Genomic DNA, 20,753 nt, shown 5'->3' on the forward strand with positions numbered 1-20,753 from the left:
CCATCATATATCATATAGGTAAAGAATTCTCAACACTTCTGTATCGATAACATTAAGTATACAGCAATTTTTTACTAGTATTCTAAATTTGACAAGTATTCTAAAGTAGTAACAGTGAGAAGACGTCTGTTTTCAATACTGGCAAATTAATATGTGCCAGTAGTTTCTATTGTGGTTTATATCGAAGCCACAAAGAAAACACTGGCTTAAGAAATGTATTTATGGAAAAGGCCATTTAGTCAGTTAAGAGAACTTAGAGACAACACAATTGCAGTATTCTATATGTCTTTAGTAAATTTCAAAAGAAAACATTAATGAGATATAGTAAGAAACTGTTTTGAACAATGTTTTATTGCACTTTGTAATTTACAGTACCTATTACATAGCATAATAGGAGATTTCAAATGAAGTTTCTTCTCTAAATATTGTTTCAGTATATTTGCAGCACTTAATATCATGTTGGTGAATAATAAATTATTTAGTGTGTTTTGTTTTGTTTTGTTTTAATCTCAACTTGCCACATTAAGAGCAAATGGATTTTTTTTTTTAAATGTCAAGATTAGGGAAGCTATCTTTTTCTATCATTACTTTTTTTAATGATTTAACATTTTTCTCCATTAATATATAAAGTTGCTGTATTATTTTGAAATCTACTTAAGAAAAAGAGCTGGAAATAACCTGTCAACTACTTTTAGCATCAAGAGATGATCTGTGGCCACACAGACTAACATTGATTAATGTAAAATAAAAATTTCATAAATCTTCACTAATGCATTCAACATAATTCAATTCCAGGATGTCATTCATTTTTTGTGTGTGTATGTGTATATGCACACGTGTGTGTTTCTGCATGTTAGAAATTCTTGATAGCTACATTACAAATATTCATCTTTTAGTAAAAATATTACTAAAGGTAATGTTTGCAAATTTACTCCCTATATTTTCTTATATATTTCTTCTAGGACTTTTATGGTTTGGATTTTATATTTAAGTCTTTAATCAATTTTGAATTTACTCTCATAAGGAGGTGGTCCAGCTTCATGTTTTTGCAAGTGTCTGTCCAGTTTTCCCAGCACTATTTATTGGATACACTGTCTTTACCCCAATGTAAATTCTTGCTTCCATTGTCATAGATTAAATGACCATATAGGTATGGATTTATTTCTGGGGTCTCTATTCTCTTCCATTGATCTATGTGTCTGGTTTTATGCCAGTTCCATGCTGTTTTGATTACTATAGTCTTGCAGTATGATTTGATGTCAGGTCATGATACCTCCTACTTTGTTCTTATTTCTCAAGATCACCGTGGCTATTCAGGGTCTTTTATGTTTCCATGTATATTTTCAGGATTATATGTTCTAGTTCTGTGAAAAATGTCATTGGTAGTTAGATAGGAATTGTGGTGAATCTATATATTGCCTTAGGTAGTATGGACATTTTAACTATATTCATTCTTCCTATCCACGAGCATGGTATGTGTTTCCATTTATTTATATAATTCCCAATTTTTCAGCTCAGTTTTGAAAAGGTTTAATTTCTCTCCGCAACCTTTGTGAGGAGATGGGGGTGAATAGAGGGTGATCTGTAGAGATATGAGTGTGAAGATCACTGAAGCTCTGCAGGAGAGACTTAAAGATACAAGCAAGAACAATAATTTTAAGGGGTAATAAATAAATAGATGAAGATAAAGAAAAACTAGTGGAGGATTTGTAGCTGAGGGCATTTCACCATTTTTGGTATATTAAATGAGAGGAGAAGAAATAGATGAAAGTAATATATTTGTGTTCATGTTTGTGTGTATGCATATATATAATTCTTAGTTGAATAGCTATCTCATTTTCATGAAAACCATCACTCGTTCCCTTTTGCCTTAACAGCTAAGATTGCAATGGTAGTTTCGTCCCCTTTCCATTTCCTCACCAGTCTGATTACACCAGGGTAATCTAAAATATGACTCTTACAACAAAACAGAACTGAAACATTATGAACCTTGGAAAAACATAAGATAGGCATTTTATAGGAAAAGAATAATCACAGTAAAAAAGCTCTAAAATAAAACTAAGAAAAATATAAAGATGACGGAAGTCAGAAAAATAGTGGGCAGATAAGAAATGAAGATTACTCTGAACACCTAAGAGAGTAAAGATTACAGATAAAAGACTTGAAAGGGGAATTCTCTCCTCAGGAAACCAGTCAACCAGTCATCTGATAAGATTTTTTTTTTTTTCTTGCAAAATTAACAATTCCTATTTTAACTCCAGGGACTGAAAATAAACACCATCAGAAATGTTATAATGAGAAAATAATTTGGTTTCAGAAAGTGAAGAAGTTCATACAAATCTAACAATTGTTATATAAATATGACCACAGCTACAACATATTATTATTAGTGTAATATATTTGTAAATATGAATAAAATACTCAATGTTACCTGATTTTAAAATATGCTACAGAGATAAAATATGAAGGCAATCAACACATAACCCTTTTTTTTTTTTCCCATTGTACATATAGTCACATATTGTTAGTGTTAACAACATTTATTTGGTTTCCTTTACTATTTGGTAAATATATTAAACATAATGTCTAATTTAATTAACTTTGAGATACTTCTCTGTAATGTAATATAAGCAAAACAACTATTTTCGGTTTTCTGTGTTTTGTAGAACCTGAAGACCAATAAGTTTTTAAAATATAGTATAATAAATGCAAAATTTCCTGAATGTAATTTTTCCTTAAGTGGTGGATACATTTTCAAGATAAAGGTAATTTTGAAAAAGTGAAGAACATTGCAACTTATGAAAAACTGTTAAAAATTAGAACTGTGCTCAGAAAGGTAAAATAATAGTTGTCAAGAAACCATAAGCTTTGATACAGCTACTAGTAAAACTAAACATATTTTTGACATATATTTAGTTGTCCAGTTCTGAAACTGGACATTTCTATAATTTTGCACAAATTACCAAACTCACTTTCCTAATACATAGAAATAGTCTTTGGATCATATAAATACAGAACTTCTGGCTCTACAATTTTAGTATTCTGTGTAATTGTTATGTACAAGGATATCTATATATAGATACAAGCTATCATAAAAGTAGTCACAGAATTACACATCAAGGTGACTGCACATTCTTTCTACACATACATTAGCCTTTGATTCATTTCCTCATTTCCAGACAAATATAGAAACAACATATATTTCTATGTTTCTTATATTGTCATATTGATTTAAATGCAAATATTTTATTGCATCATTCTGCTTTCAACTAAAAAAGTCATTTTCAAATGTCTTCACATTTATTACTACAATTTAAATATTTTGAAACTAATTTATTATATAAAATTGAACTACATTTTCCCAAAGAGGTCAATTAAATTACTAGTTTAATGAGAACCATATTTTATCGAAACATACAAATAACTCAAAACAAATACACTTAGAATGCAAAAAAACTGGAAATGCTTGTGGGGAGAAACAGAGTAAAATGGTTCAAATAGATAAGACACAAATTTAGAGGTGAAATATTTTTTTCAATTTATAAAATATTGGCATAAATGGAAAAATAATATGATTGTCATGCTAAAAATGGAAAATTAATCTATGACAGATCTTTTGTTTTACTCTCTTATATTGTTTTGTTCTTTTTTCTTATTTTAATCCCATTATGATTCTTTTCTGCATATTCAAACCTTACACATCTTTACATGGTAAAATATCAGGATTCACCTTCTACAAGAATTTGAAGCGTATTTCAAATAATTCTGTTCCAACCTGCTTATGCTTTCTATTCTTATTAAAAATTATAGCTTTCCCCCAAAATGTTTAAAAAATTTAGATACATTGACTGCTTGATTTCTATATTTAATATACTGTAAATATAATATATATTTATATTACATTTAATATCTCCCTCAGGAGGCTGTTTTTTGAAGGCTAATGCAGATGTCTGTTACCTTCATTCAGTTAGTCATTATGCCTACTATCATAATGCCATATGTATAGAAAGTTTTCAGTAAATATTCTGTATTTTTTCCTGAACGGAAATAGTGAAAATAATAAAACAGTTGTACTTATTTTACTCTAAGGTGTTAAACAGTTTAATATTTTAGTTCGTAAGCTTTAATATTTTCAGAAAAAAAAACATTGTTCAACTAAATCCAAAGAATGTAAAAGCCTCCCTAGCGAAACACATAGACTTTGTAACACCAAGAATGAACTCCAATAAAAACTATGGACTTTGGGTAATAATGATGTGTCAATGTAGATTCATGAGTTGTAAAAAGTGTACTTCTCTGATGTAAATATACCATTTTGCTATGAATCTAAAATCACTCTAATAGGAAAAGCTTATTTAAAAAAAGTGCTCCCTAGTAATTACAAATATTTTCAGTATAAGTTATGAGTAAACTTTGTTAAAAAGTTCTAAAATAAAAAATCTAATTTACATTAATCTCATAAAAATATTCCCAAGTAAATAATAATACGAGATCTGTTAATAAGTTATATTTATCTGTTAATAAAATTAACTAATATAACTTAAATGTATAAAAAATTCCTATGTGGGGATGGCCCGGTGGCTCAGGCAGTTAGAGTTCCATGCTCCTAACTCCAAAGGCTGCCAGTTTGATCCCCACATGGGCCAGTGGGCTCTTAACCACAAAGTTGCCAGTTCAATTCCTCAAGTCGCGCAAGGGATGGTAGGCAGCGCCCCCTGCAACTAAGATTGAACATGGCACCTTGACGTGAGCTGCCGCTGAGCTCCCAAATGGCTCAGTTGGTTGGAGTGCATCCTCTCAACCACAAGGTTGCCAGTTCGATTCCTCGACTCCTGCAAGGGATGGTGGGCAGCACCCCCTGCAACTAGCAATGGCAACTGGACCTGAGCTGCGCCCTCCACAACTAAGACTGAAAGGACAACTTGAAGTTGAACGACACCCTCCACAACTAAGATTGAAAGGACAACAACTTGACTTGGAAAAAAATCCTGGAAGTACACACTGTTCCCCAATAAAGTCCTGTTCCCCTTCCCAATAAAATCTTAAAAAAAAAAAAAAAAAAAAATCCTATGTAGAATCAAATTGATAGATATAAACACATGGAGTAAAAACTTTGCTTAATATTTTGCTTTAATATGAAGAAATACATTGTGTTGATTAATGCCTTATATATATAGGAAGTATTCTGTTAGAATGAAAAATGTTCAAATATGAACTAGAAAACAGTTTTGTGAAAAACCAAAAAAAATGTTGAGGATTAAACATTAATTTGAGAGTAAGATACAAGAATGTGCATGGTATTTAGCCTAATATTATTTCCTAGTTTCACATTAAAATATACTTTTCACACACTCTATCCATCATAATGCAACTTATTCCTACAGAAATATTTGGACCAATTTGATTAAAATAAGACTGTAAGATAAATTCAAAAGTCTGTATAAAACTTACATTCTTTGTGAAATTTTTGTTTAACATCATGAATAGTAGATGTTTGCATCACCTGAAAAGGAGAAGAAAATAGAGACAGAGAATTACAAAGAAAAGGGATTCATCTGTTTGCTGTATATTGTTTTTTAAGAAAACATAATTTAATATGTTTAAACTGTAAAATTATTACAAAATATCCTGTTTGTTTTGGTTAGCTTTTCAGTCACTGCTGCTTTGACAACTTGAAACATTGCATCAATATACCTTTTCCAAAATTTTAATTTGTATATAGCAATAATGAAGTTATTGTATGAGTTCATCCTAATATATATGTCGAAAATATATTTTTGAATTTCCTCATAATTTTAAATTTCTGGTTTTCAAATGTGTGAGATTATCAGTTAAAAGTGTGAGTAAATGCACAAGGTAGATAGAAGTTAATGAGTGTATGACCGAGGGCCTGAGAATGTGAAATTGATTTATACGGATAAAGAGGGACATGTTTACTTCAGAAAATCATGAGGAAAAAAAATTATGTCTAAGCCCACTAGTTATTAAAATTCCCATCCAAAATTATTATCAATCCATCAAAATCCATGATAGGTATATAATATGGATCCTTTAAATGTATAGTGGTTTGACCAATTGTTTGGTCTTAATCTATTCAAATTAACTCATTATAATATTAGAAAATGAATAAAAGAAATGTTTCATCTAAATTGGAAAATTTGTGATAAGGATAGTTCTATCCAAGTACCTCAAGCCATCACAAGACTGTTTGACTTTCTGACTTGTTCATATCAAAAGACATTGTGATGATTATGCAAGAAAAATATTTTTTCTTTGTCTAAACATGTAAAGAATATTGTGTACATGAAATATTTATTTATTTATTTATTTATTTATTTATTTATTTATTTATTTTTTGTTACGCTAACATCTGCTCATTGCTGTTTTGGAAGGTGAAATGAAAAATAACATGCAAGGAGGAATAATGATAGTAATACTCATACAGTCCTTATTTGCATTATTATGTTATATTTAATATTTTTATATATTAAAGTATAACAAGGAATACATTTATTTTACCATTTTCCACTCCTTGTTTAGTAGAAATATAACCAAGGGTGTGCTATACAACTCGATTTTTTTTCATTGTTATTTTATTTATTTTTATTCTTTTTTTATTTTAAGATTTTTGTAAATATAGAGAATACGTGATATTATATTATTTTCAGGGGTACGCCATATTTATTCAACACTTATATACCCAAAGAAGTGATCACTATGATTAGCCCAGCAACCATCTGACACTGTACAATGCTAACACAATATTATTGACTATATTCCATATGCTGTACATTAAATCTCCATGACTTATTTGTTTTGTACTTGTAAATTTGGTTCTCTTATTCTCCTTCACCTTTTCCGGGCTTTTTAATTTTTCAGTTACAGTTGACATTCAATATTATATTACATTAATTACAGGTGTACAGCCTAGTGGTTAGACATTTACATAATTTAAGAAATTATCCCCCTTACTAGTCTAGTACTGACACATAGTTATTGGCACTATACATAGTTATTACCATATTATTCACCATATTCCTTGTGATTTACATCCCCATGACTATTTTGTAACTACCAGTTTGTACTTTTTTTATCCACTCACCTTTTCACCCTGCCCCCAACCCCTCCCATTTATCACCCTAACAAATTTAGTACCCATCTGACACCATACGTAGTTACTATAATATTATTGACTATATTCCTTATGACATACCCTGCATGTCCATGATTACTATGTAATAACCAATTTGTACTTCTTAATCCCTTCCCCTTTTTAACTCACCCCCAACTCCCTCCCATCTGGCAACCATCAATATATTTTCTGTATCTATGAGTTTGTTTCTGTTTTATTTGTTATTTTGTTCTTTAGATTCCACATACAAGTGAAATCACCTTGCATTTGTCTTACACTCCACCCAGCACAACACCCTCCAGGTCCATCCATGCACTGCAAATGGCAAGAACCCATTCCCTTCCCTGGCTGAGCAATATTCCATTGTATATATGTACCGCCTCTTTATCCATTTTTCTGTTGACAGACACCCAGGCTGCCTGCACATCTTGGCCATTGTAAACAATGCTGCAATGAATATATGTATGCACATGTTCCATTGAAGTTCATTTTGGTTTATTCAGATATATACCCTGAAATGGGACTACTGGGTCCTTCTTTGTCTCTTGTTAGAGCCTTTGTTTTAAAGTCTATTTTGTCTCGTATAAGTATTGCTACCTCAGCTTTTTTGTTTTGCTTTGTTTTGTTTCCATTTTCATGCAATATCTTTTTCCATCCCTTTACTTTCCAACTCTGTGTGTCTTTCAATCTGAAGTTATTCTCGCATAGGCAGCATATGTAAGCATTTTGTTACTTTATCCATTCAGCCCTCCCTATGTCTTTTGAGTGGAGAGTTTTAACCATTAACATTGAGAGTAATTGTTGATAAACACATAACAATTGCTATTTTATTATTCATATTTTTTATTATTATTTTTCTATCTTAAAGAAGTCCCTCTAACATTCCTTGTAAGACTGGCTTGGTGGTGATGAACTCCTTTAGCTTCTTCTTGTCTGGGAAGCTCTTTAGCTGTCCTTTAATTCTAAATGATAGCTTTGCTGGGTAGAGTAATCTTGGCTGTAGGTCCTTTCTTTTTGTCACAATGAATATTTTGTGCCAAACCCTTCTATCTTGCAAAGTTTCTGTTGAGAAATCAGCTGACAATCTGTGGGAGCTCCTTATACATTACTAATTGCCTTTCTCTTGCTGCTTTTAGGATTTTCCCTTTGTCTTTAACAGTTGCCATTTTAATTATAATGTGTCTTGGTATGGGCCTGTTTGGGTTCATCTTGTTTGTGACTATCTTTGCTTTCTGGACTTGTATGTCTATTTCCTTCACCAGGTTAGGAAAGTTCTCTGTCATTAGTTCTTCAAATAGGTTCTCAATCCTTTGTTTTCTCTCTTATCCTTGTGGTGCCCACATGATGACAATGTTGTTACTCTTGATGTTGTCCCAGAGGTCTCTTAAACAATTTTCATTATTTTTGGATTTTTTTCTTCCTTTTTGCTATTCTCATTGGGTGTTTTCCACTACCTTGTCTTCCCCATTGCTTATTCGATCCTCTAGTCTGTTGGTAATTCCTTCTAGTGCATTATTCATTTCAGTAATTGTATTCTGACTTCTAACTGGTTCTTTTTTACAGTTTCTGTTTCCTTTGTTATGCTTGCTATCTCTGTTGAAGTTCTCACTAAGTTCCTTGAGCATCCTTATAAAGCATTGTTTTGCACACTGTATCTGGTAGGTTGTTTGCCCCCATTTTGTTTAGTTCTTTTTCTGGATTTTTCTCCATTCTTTTATTTGGAATGCATTTTTTTGTTTCCTAATTTTCTCTGTCTCTCTGTGTTTTTTTCTATGTATTAAGCAGATCTTTATTGGCCAGGTGACCTTATGTAGTAAGTGCCCTATGGGGCCCTGGCACATTCTCCCTAGTCACCTGCTCTAGGTGCTCTAAGAGTTTCCCTTCTGTGGATTTTGTGTGCCCTCCTTTTATGGTTGATTCTTGATTGCTTTTGGAATGTCAGTAGGTGGTATTGACCCTCAGGCTGATGGGCTGTGGGGTTTGGACAGTCCACAACTTAGAGGCTGATGTACGAGGGGCTCACCCCACTGGATGGTATTTGCTATAGTGGGTCTAGTGCCTGTTGAGACCACCCTTTAGCTGTGCCACTTGTGGGGCTAATTGGGTGCTGCTCTGTTATGGCCTAAAACCAACCTCCAAGTATTTTGGTTCTGGGACCTCTTGTGAGGGGCTCTGGTGCAGGCCAAGTTCACTCACTGCCTATGACTGGCTGGCAACAACCTGGTAAGAGCTCCAAAGCAAACTGTGATTGTTTGCTGCCTATGCTAACCGTGGAGGTGCATGGGAGAGGTCACGCTGCAAATTGTGGATGGCTGCCTGTCATGCAGGAACTCTAGTTCTGCTCCCCGCACAAGAACGTAGGATATGGTGAGGCCAAAAAGGAACACCACCGGCGCCATAGATAGGGGAATCATAACACTATATTCTCGCTGGCATCTGGGTTGGAGACACAGAAAGCAGGAGCCACACGATCCACAGCCTGTCATCTGCTTCTCTGCCAACCAACCAACCCCCCGGTGTAGCCATGGCAGTTATATCAGTGGCTAATTGCTAACTGGTTACACCTGATGGCCAACTAATTATAGCTCATGGTCATCTACTATCCGAGCCAGCACTTTTCCACGTGATACCGAGAGCCTGGAAACTGCTCTCTGGGACTCTGTCCCCACACTGACACAAGTACCAGGCCTAGGGTAACTCCACAAAAAGCTGGGGCACCCTGAGGTCAGTGTCTGTCTGCTGACTCCCTTAAGGATCAGACGCTGGTAAAGCCTTGTTGGTACACAAGTTGGGTGAGGCAGCACCTCAGAGAGTCACTAGAGTGACAAGAATTGTGACCAACAGGTTAATGTGTTAGGTTGGTGCAAAAGTAATTGCAGTTTTTGCAATTATTTTTAACCTTTTAAACCGCAATTACTTTTGCATCAACTTAATATTTTCTGGTTTGGTGCCATCGCTGAACAAAAGTCTCAGAGCACACCATGGCCAGCTGTTGACCACCTGGGTCCTGCAGACTCCAATAGTTTTTCAAGAAAGAGTGCAATGCCAGCAGTGCTGGCTTCTCTTGTAGAAAGTGCCTCAGGTGTTGGGCAAGTTGTGTTGAGCAGAGTCCCAATGAGTCAGCAGGGCGGAGCAGCAGAGCTCACCAGGCCAATCAAATTCAGATTTGGCCTGTGGGGGTGGGCTCAACACAGGAAGACGGCTCGCACCTGTCAGCTGCACAGGCACAGGAGGAAGCTCCCTCACAGAGAAAATGGCAGCTGTCCTCCAGCTCTTGCTCCTAAGCCACACACCTCACTCTGACCCCTGTATGTCTCCGACGTTCCCTGAGTTACTGTTCCTCCACTGGAACCCAAGGTGAGTGCCTGGGAGTGAGAGAGTCTGTGTGCAGACCTTTTAAGAGGACGCCTGGGTTTCCCGCAGCATTCTGTCCCACCTGGATGGTTGGAATCCCCATTGTTTTATACAGCGTGATGTGGTGGGGACTCCTCTTCTGGGCAACGATACTCTGTGCTGGGGAGGCTGTTGTGGGGTTGGGGTCTCTTGTTCCTCTGGAGGGGAATGTCTACAGCTGAGATATCCCTCCAAGTTCTCAACCAGCCCATGGAGGTTTGGGGCTGTCCCGTTTCGCATCTCCACCCCTCCTACAAATCTCAACTTGGCTTCTTCTTTATATATAAAGTTATAAAACTTCTGTTCAGCCAGACTTCAGATGGTTTTCTAGGATGATTTTTCTATAATTTAGTTGTAATTTTAATGTGTTCCTGGAAGAAAGCATGCACAGTGTTTCTCTACTCTGCCATGTTGGATCTCTCCAGATTTATTTTTCTGATGTCTTCTATGCATACGGTTTACTAAAGAAGAAAACTATAAGATTTAAGCATTGGAGAATTATATTAATTTCCATTCTTGTTATGCTATAAATTTAAAAAAAAAGGACCATAAAAAATTATCTGAGTATGAAATTTTCAAATATTTTACAACATGGCACTTTTCTGCAAGATGTTAGGAAATATTTGAAAAACAGTTTTTAGAGACAGTGCTATATCTATATATCTATATCTACATCTACATCTATATCTATATCTATATCTATATATCTATATATATATATATATATATTCATATTGAACGTATGATATTATATTTTAATTTTGATTATTCAACACTTATATTTGTATAAACTGGTGGTTTGTCTTAACAGTGTTCCTTGTTTTATCTTACTGTTACTTATTCATAAAGCACTCTTGTAAGTTTCTTCCACTAACAGGAATGCCTAAAATTCACATGCAGTTCTCTAGAGTAACAAGTGTTTATCCATCAGTCATTTTAAGGACCATCCGATTTGGAAAAACATAAAATTTTCATCATCAATAACACCTCTATTATGGTTTGCTATGTGTCAGCTGTCATTTTCTGAGAGCATATTATCTTTTGTTTACATACTGGCTATTCAAACAATCTATAAGTTCCTTTAGGACAACGGCATAGTGTTACTGTATATTGTGTTTCTATATGTAGGACACCATATAGCATATAATAAAGTTTAAAGTAACTTTTATTGAAATGAAAAATAAAGTTGTAAGTGCAAAGTCATGTGAAAACAGGTAGACGTTCCTTAATCTGCTAAGAAAAGTCTTTCACAAGTAGATTTGTGTGGAAAAGCTATATGCTTTTCTTAAAACTAAAATAATGTAAATTATAATCTTCTAATTTGATGTATGCATTTATCTCTGAAATTCTAATCTTTCCTAATTAAGCTTATGTGCTCCTAAAAGAAACCTACATGTGGAAGAGTGTTGTTATTATAAGCATTGAACCAAGTTTATAATTTTATTTATATTTTTAAATTTCATTTGACTATCCCGTGTTAGAAAAGTGCTGATTTTGAATAAATCTTTCTTTGAGAACTGCCTTTTTAGGAAAAATTTTGGTTAAATCCAGCAAAATAATTTACCATTAAATGATTTAGACAGTGTTGCTCAATTAGCCGTAAGTCTCTGTTTGATAAATTCTTTTGGGCCTTTAGTTGTATTCAGAGCACAAAGAGAAGATAATTAACAGAGCACTTAAGACTTTCTGATTGCTAAATTGGTGTCTCAGTGGCTTCACCATGAAGTTTATTCATAATAACTTCTAATTTTTAGCCAGTTTTACAATCACTTAAACAGGACAAACTATCATCACAATAATTGATGCATTTTTATATATCATAATTAATTGCAGATGGGAGAAATAGGTACCCCTACATCTGAAATTCTGAAATTCTCATTAACATTTCTTTCTTGTCAGAGAAAATTAATCTTAAAATATTAAATCTTAAAATATTAAATATTAGATAAATGATGTTTGTTAGCTGAACCAAAAATTTACTTCTAAATTTTAACCAAACGTCATAATGGAGGTTTGGTTTATCATTACTTAATCCAACATTTAAATTGATAGACTTAGAATAAACTTTTCACATTCAAGTGATTAATGTAAGATCTGTTTGAATTTGCCCCACATAAAGTTACTATAATATTTTACACACAAAATATAAATTTTTGTACTATTGCTACTTTTAAAACAGTATTTTAGCCACTTTCTCAGGAACTCTTTGAACTGAACAGATGTCTCCAGAATACTGTTTCTCCTGCCTAGAGAAATGATAATTAAAAGATAAGGAAAAACAACAACCACTTGAAATTCATTTGACAGAGAAATTGGGATGTGCAATCCAAAAATTGTCAGTAAACATTGTGCAGAAAAGAAATATGTCTACCAATAAAGACACAGAGAGAAACAGAATGCAAGATAAATAGAAATGATTAACTATAGAGTGTGAAAATACACACACACACACACACACACACACACACACAAACACACAAAATATCCAGTGTAGAATTTCTAACTGGCAAGAGCTCTTTCTTTCTAGTTTTGGGGTCACAAGGAAGAAAACTAAACTAGCCTAGAGAATCATATTTTAAGTTTGCTTAATTCAGGAAAGTGGGAAAAATACCTCTGAGAATTTCCATTAGAATGTTTTACACTACTAAATAGACTATGCAGTTGCATGTATTTTATTCAGAATGGAAGGGAATTTTCTGACTAAGCAAATATTATTTTATTAGTAAGTAATCTTCAGATTGTACCTAACTATAAATAAGCCATCTATATGAAAAATATTTTTATAAATCCAGAATATGTATTATATTTTATAGAATATTAAGAATTTTCACTGAATAAAATTGGCACTACACTATGAATGTGCAAAAATATCAATATTAATAAGGTTTAAATATTTTAAATTTAACTATATTTTGTTCTAATCTAGGTTGTAAAACATATACTCTAAAAATATTCCAGAAAGAGAATTAATTTTTTTTGTTCCCAAATATGAATTATTTTCTAATTTATAAAATATTTCCTTATATTTTCAATGTTATTATTTCACATATATATATATATATATATATATATATATATATATATATATATTTATTTATTACAAAATAAATGTCTAGGATATGCTCCTTAATAATATTTATATGTAATTTTCTGGGAATGAAAGTATTTATATAAAAGCATATTATTCAGATACATATATTTTTTACAACAAAATATGTATTATAGTTTATAGAATATCAAGAATTATCATTATGAATGAAATTGACACCACACTATGCATGTGCCAAAAAACAAAAAAAAAGTCAGTACTAATAAGGTTTAAATATTTTAAATTTAACTGGATTTTGTTCATTATTTAAGAAATTGGAAAACTGCTTCATATCTATTATATTTCTGTATATATCACAACTAATTATTTTAAGTGAGATCTTTGTTTCATTCAAAATTTTATATATATACATACATATATAAACATATATTTCAAAATTTTGTATCATAACATGTTTCTTTATATGTGGCAATAGCACATTTGGTTACTGTCTTTTCCATTCAAAAAGAAAATAAGCATAAATGTATAATTTATTATTTTTAAGTATTCACCATAGGAAGATGTAAAAATATATTTATCTGAAAATACGCTTTTATATAAATACTTTTATTCCCAGAAAATTACATATAAATATTAAGGAGCATACCCTAGACATTATTTATTTTGTAATAAATATACATATATGTGAAATAATAACATGTAAAATATAAAGAAATATTTTATAAATTAGAAAATAATTCAGATTTTGAGAACACAAAATTTTTAATACTCTTTCTGGAATATTTTTAGAATATATGGTTTACAACCTAAATAAGAATATTTTAAGACAGGATGAAACAATAAAGATCACAGAATTCAAAGCATACTTTTAAGAATAAAATAAAGCCTAGTAGAATTAACATTTATGATTTTTTTTAGATGATATTGATTATGTTTTTCTATTGAAAGTTTGTGAAGCCCAGGAAATATTCTTGCAGTCAGGAAAGTTTACATGTAACATGGCATTACTGAAATAAGTTAGGAAACCCAAGTCACTTTAAATGAAATGGTTTCTGTATAAATACTGAAGGAGCATTTCAAATAAGAGTATTACCTCTAAGAAAACAAATAACTAATCGTGTTTTGTTTTTTTTAAATCTGTTAAAAACACTAGTACTCAAATAACAGTAATTTTCTTTTCCAAATAATCACAGGTATTATTGTATGAAAACTGTTATGTGAAGAAAGTAGTTAATAAATGAATGGATCTATTATCCATCAGTTAATCATTTAGCTTCATGATCATAGGAAAAATTACTAAATGTATGTGTGCGTACTTCAAGTTAATTCATATTTATTTTGTTGAAAAAAGTGGCATTTTTTAAATACAAAAATTCTACATCAATAATACAGTTCATTAAAATATAATGCAAATGAAACTAGAGGGAGAATATATCTATGGGGTAAGTTTTAAATCTAGTTTGAATTTTTAAATTATAATCTGTAAAAAAATTTCAGGGATCATATTAAGAGATACAATTGCCTAGCAATTACCAGAATCAAAGGGCTTTTTTTAGAATAAGTATGTATTTATAAGTCTGTTGAAAAATTATTGATTAAAACATAATTGATTTCTACTTAATGATTTGCAGTGACAATAATTGGGACATTTGCTAAATTCACTTTGTCTTCAGTTGTATATAGGAAGGATAAAATTTATACATACCTTCAATTAGTATTGCCATGGAATATGTCTTGAGCAAAGACTCAACTGTAGTGAAAATAATGAGAATGATAAGTAATAGTGGGCTCATTAGTAGTAGGATTTGCGAGATATGCTAAAGTAATTGTGATGACACTATTATCTATCAATCTGTTTTGTGTGTATGCATGTATGGATATAGACTACTAGAAATAAAAATGTACTTTATCCTGTACAGTTCTATCCCATGCTACTGTGGTGACTGCACAAATAACCACAGTATTTTGTAGATTCTCCTATCAAGTGGGAATTTTTTCCCCCAGGCCTCAAATTTAGGCTGACCTTTTGATTTGCTGTAATCAAAAACGTGTTGAAAGTACAGCTGTGCAAGTTACAAATCTAACACTCAATAGGCCGTGTATGTCTATTTGATAACACCCTTGATCAGTGCCATGTTAAGGAGCCTGAGCTAGCTTCCCAAGTGATAACAGACACCTGGACCTGTTGCTCCTATTCCTTCAGCTAACCACCTGGTCAGTCAGTCACCCAGCTACTTGGCAGCTGGCTGCGGGTACTTGAGTGAGACTAGCAGAGATCTAAATCGCCAAATAATAGAATAATTAGATAAATAAATGGTCTTTGTTTTAACCTAGTAAGTTTTTAGTAGTTTGCTATCAAGCAGTAAAGAACTATCAAAAATATTAATCATTTAGAGGAGAAAAGAGAAATACATAGTCAAGTGCCATATAGCGATGTTTTGGTCAATGATGAACCAGATAGGACAGTGGTCCCATAAGATTATAATGGAGCTGAAAAATTTCTACCACCTAGTGACATAGTAGCTTTCTTAACATCATAGTGCATTGATGTTCTTCACATTGATGTTTGTGGTGATGCTGGTGGAAAGAAACCTACTGTGCTGCCCGTGGTATAAAAGTATAACACATACAATGATGTGCTATATGTAATACCTACTTGATGATAATAAACAACTATGTTATTGGTATATGTATTTACTATACTATACTTTTTAATCATCATTAGTTATTATCATCCTCTTTCAACTTATAAAAAGAAAATTTGCTGTGAAATGTATGCTTTTTTATGCCAGTAACAGCCTCATACATCTTGTGTTTACTGTCTGTTGATTGCATAATTTTGTCTTGTGCTTAATTTAATCTCTTGTCATTTTGTATTGTGATGTGCTACACAGACGTTTAGCCTAGAAGCAATAAGCTATACCATATAACTTAGGCGTGTAGTAGGCTATACAATCTAAGTGTGTTTAAATGCACTCTATGATATTTATACAATGATGAAATCCCCTGATGACACATTTCTCAGAATGTATCCCCATTGTTAAGTGGTACATGACTGTAGTTCAATCATTTAATTGTACAAATTAAAACCAAATTTAGTAGGGTGGTTATTACTTTTTAAAAATTTATATCTGGTTTTTAAACCACCTGAGCAGTTAACTTTGTTGTATAATTAATTTGTTTACCTTGTCTTCTACTGATGATATATTTAATAGATATATTGATTAACTTTAACTTTAAAATATGCATTCAAGCTTCAAATTTTATATACAAAAATGAAACTAACATGGTACCTTTGTGATATATGTCATACTTTCAGTTTTATAATGACTCTGAAACTGTGACTCCCAAATATTAGATACTTAGCATTAGTATTCAAGATACTTAATGTTTGCTTTTGAAAAATGCACAATGCAGTTAAACTGAATTTCAGCAATCACACACACACACACACACTCACACATGCTCCAAATTATTATGCATAAAACTTTTCAATATGTGGTTTATTCCCCTGGTGACTAAGGAAATGCTCATGTTAAGACAGACAGTATATCTTGGGAAATGATTTATGATGGGTAGCCAATTTCCTAAAAAAATGTAGGATTTTACCTCTCTTTAAACATCAAATATTATTAATCTATCTGATTTGAATACTCATCTCACTAAAATATATGTCTTGTCCTACCAAGAGAAGGATAATTTAAATGGTTCTTGGAAACTGAAGGTTTGTAGCAAAATAGATTATTTTGGCAAATACTTCTTCTATTCCTCACCTCCACTTCTCTAGGAAGTGATATTGGTCGATGTTGGACTTCGCTCTTTGGCTTACTTTGGATAACAGAATGTGGGCAGAAGAGGTAGTATGTCCATTTCAAGCCTTAGGCTTCTAAAAGCATTATGAATTTTCACATATCCATCTAGGACCTACTAACTTCTACTATAAGTATGTGTCTGGAAGCTTCTGGTTCTTATTACTTGGACATGTCCCTATACTTGCTTGCTAAAGGTCTCACTTGTCTTTCTGGCTTAGCTACCAGGCAGCTAAGATTTTTCCAACTAAACATATAAATTAATAGGATTAGAATGAAAAATTGAGGCTCTATATATGATTAAAGTGAATAAACTTTAGCACACACAAAAAAATGGAGTAAATATCTTTGTTGAAGAGTCTTTGCTTACTCTGGTAGATTTATAATTGTTCAAAATATTTGTTGTTCTTCCCTGGGCAGTCCTCCCAGAGGTAGTAGTTTGTATCTCCACCATGTTGAACTCTGTTTTGGTCATGTAACTTGACTGACCAGTGAACTGTGAGAGGAAGCAACATGTTTAACATCCAAGCAGAAGCTTTAAGAGCCAGTGTGTAGTTCACAAACTGTTATGGAATGAATGTTTGTGTCCCTTCAAAATGCATATGTTGAAATTCTAACACACAGTGGTATAGTATTTGGAAGTGGAGTCTTTGGGAAGTAATTAAGTCATGAGGGTGGAGCCCTCATGTTGTAATTGGTTTCCTTATAAAAGAAACTCCAGAGAACTATTTACCCTGCTAGATACAATGAGAAAATGACAGTCTTCAACCTGGTAGAGTGGTCTCACCAGAATCCCACCATGCTGGCACCTTGATCTTGTACTTTCAGCCTCCAGAACTTTGAGAAATGCATTTATGTTGTTTATAAGTCAACCAGTCTATGATAATTTATTATAGTAGCCCAAACTAAGATATCACTTCTCTGTTCACTCTACCTGGACCTGAAAATAACAATAGTTGTTTCATCTACCTGGTTCCAGAATATAGAACACTCAGAGCAAAGCCATAGCTCATCCACTGGGCATGTCATATGAGTGATAATTAAACATTTTTTATTGTACATCATTGATTATTTGGAGTCATTACCTAGTCTAGCCTGAAGGGCACTGTTATGTATTAAATATTATCTATATTTTAAAAAAGGACAGGAGTTTTTTTAGATAACTGGATTAAATTTATTGATGTGAAGGGACCTCATATCTTATACCTTGATTGACATAGATTTAAAATGACTTTCAAAATATCAGAGATTGCTTCAAATGTTGAAGTGATGGTCATACATTTTCTTTTACTTACTTCAAGATTTATGTTACATTATTTAAAATATGAAGAATGTGCAATGAGTTTGAAGAAAAAAGAATTAGGAAGGAAAATCAACTTCAGAAAATTAATGGATTGTTTGACAGCAAACCATAGATAGACATGCTACAATTATTTCTGCACCATTAGCTCACTGCTCTCATAAATGCTACTACATAGTGCCAGCCCCTGAAAGTGATTGCACTGTGGCTATTTCATGTTCACGGAAGAATTCATCCTCAAAAATTGAACAAATTCAGAGTATTTTTCACTTTAGAGAACAATGGAAATTTTATTATTTAATGTGTCTGATATTCTGAAAAATGTTTGATGATTAAATGAGCCATGAAGCTTCGAAATCTACATCGTATCACTTTCATGATCATGTGTAAAGAGTAAGTCATTATTTATCTACAAAGCTAATCTCATTCATTCCCATGACATTGAATGCCATATATTTCCATACTGTTAAATATATATCTGCAGCACAAACTTGTTCTCATAGCTGCAGATGTATATGTAAAACTTGATATTTAATATTTATGCATGGAAGTCTCACAGTGATCACAAATTTAAACAGCCAGAACTAAATACTTTGTGTGTTAAGCCAAGAACTACTTCTACTCCATTCATGACACCAGTATTCCATTTTTTTTAAACCAGAATCTTTATATCAGGTATGTTAACCCAAATTCATGATCTGAGAAATATGGGAGTTCTGTTAATTCAACCTTGTATATTTAGAAACAGACCACTTCTGCTGCCTATTTTGCTCAGTATCACCTACTAGATATCCTAGTATATATTATGTACTCGTTAAACATTTGTTGATGCAATCAAAATCCAGTGGCTAGACTGAGTATAAAGTATAGTAAATTTATTAAATTATTTTGTTATTTTATACATCTGCCTTTCATGTGTTTTGTTTGTTAAATAAGTTCAGTTTTAGCTTTATGGAGGTATGATTAAAAAATAAATGGTAAGATATTTAAAGTGTACAAAATGATGATTGCATTGCATATGCATTATGAAAAGCTTCCCCCCATTCAGTTAATTAACACACCCATTATTTCACATATTCACCTTTTTTGTTTGCTAGTTTTTGGTGAGAACATTTAAGTTCTACTCTCTTAGCAAATATTAGTTATACAATACTGTGCTATCAGCTATAGTTAGCATGTTATACCATAGATCCTCTGAACATATTCATCTTGCAACTGAAAATGTGTATACTTTTACCAACTTCTCCTTATTTCCCTTATCCTTCAATCCCTGATTTGACTTTTTGTTTCAAATTCCACATATGAGTAATAATATGCAGTATTTGTCCTTCACTTAGCTTAATACCCTCTAGATCATGCATATTGCTGCAACTGACAAAATGTTCTTGTTTTTTATGAGTGAATAATGTCCCATTGTACATGTATACCACATTCTCTTCATCCATGTATCTGTTGATAGACATTTAGGTTGTTTCCATACTTGGATATTGTGAATAATGCTGCTGTGAACATCGGATTACAGATGTCTCTTTGAGATAATGACTTTGCCATATATATATATATATGTATATATATATATGACCAAAAATGGGGTATATATACCCCAAAAATGGGATGGTTGCATTATATGACAGTTCTATATTTAATTTCTTAAGGAACTACCATACTGTTTTCCATTCTCTGTACAAGAGTTCCGTTCTCTATCCAAGTGTTCCCTTTTTTCTACAATATCATCAGCATTTGTCATCACTTGTCTTTTTGATAATAGTCATCCTAACAAGTATAAGATGATATTGTGGTTTTGATTTGTATTTTCCTGATGATTAGGGATGATGAGCTCATTTTTATGTACCTGTAGGTCATTTATATGTCTTCCCTGAAATGGAATAATGTTTATGTAGGTTATTTAATCATTTTTATATTGGGTTATTTATTTGTTTTTTGGGGTTTCTTTTTCTTGTTCTTTTTTTTTTTGTATTGAGATATATGTGTTCCATATGTATTTTAGATATTAACCCCATGTTAGGTATGTGATTTGCCAATATTTTCTCCCATTCAATAGCTTACATT

General features: G+C 32.3%; 1 protein-coding gene across 2 annotated transcripts in view; it reads right to left on the reverse strand.

The window, feature by feature from the left end:
• TECRL (trans-2,3-enoyl-CoA reductase like) overlaps positions 1 to 20,753 on the reverse strand; it is an 83,714-nt gene that overhangs the window by 47,058 nt on the left and 15,903 nt on the right. For both annotated transcript variants that reach the window (XM_074324493.2, XM_019756999.3), the window contains exon 2: positions 5,452 to 5,503. In XM_074324493.2, the coding sequence (XP_074180594.1) occupies positions 5,452 to 5,503 (52 nt within the window). The remainder of the gene's footprint in view (positions 1 to 5,451; positions 5,504 to 20,753) is intronic.

Source organism: Rhinolophus sinicus, chromosome 1, assembly GCF_057876585.1.
Source record: "Rhinolophus sinicus isolate RSI-liver-muscle chromosome 1, RSI-T2T, whole genome shotgun sequence".
Taxonomy (NCBI): Eukaryota; Metazoa; Chordata; class Mammalia; order Chiroptera; family Rhinolophidae; genus Rhinolophus; species Rhinolophus sinicus.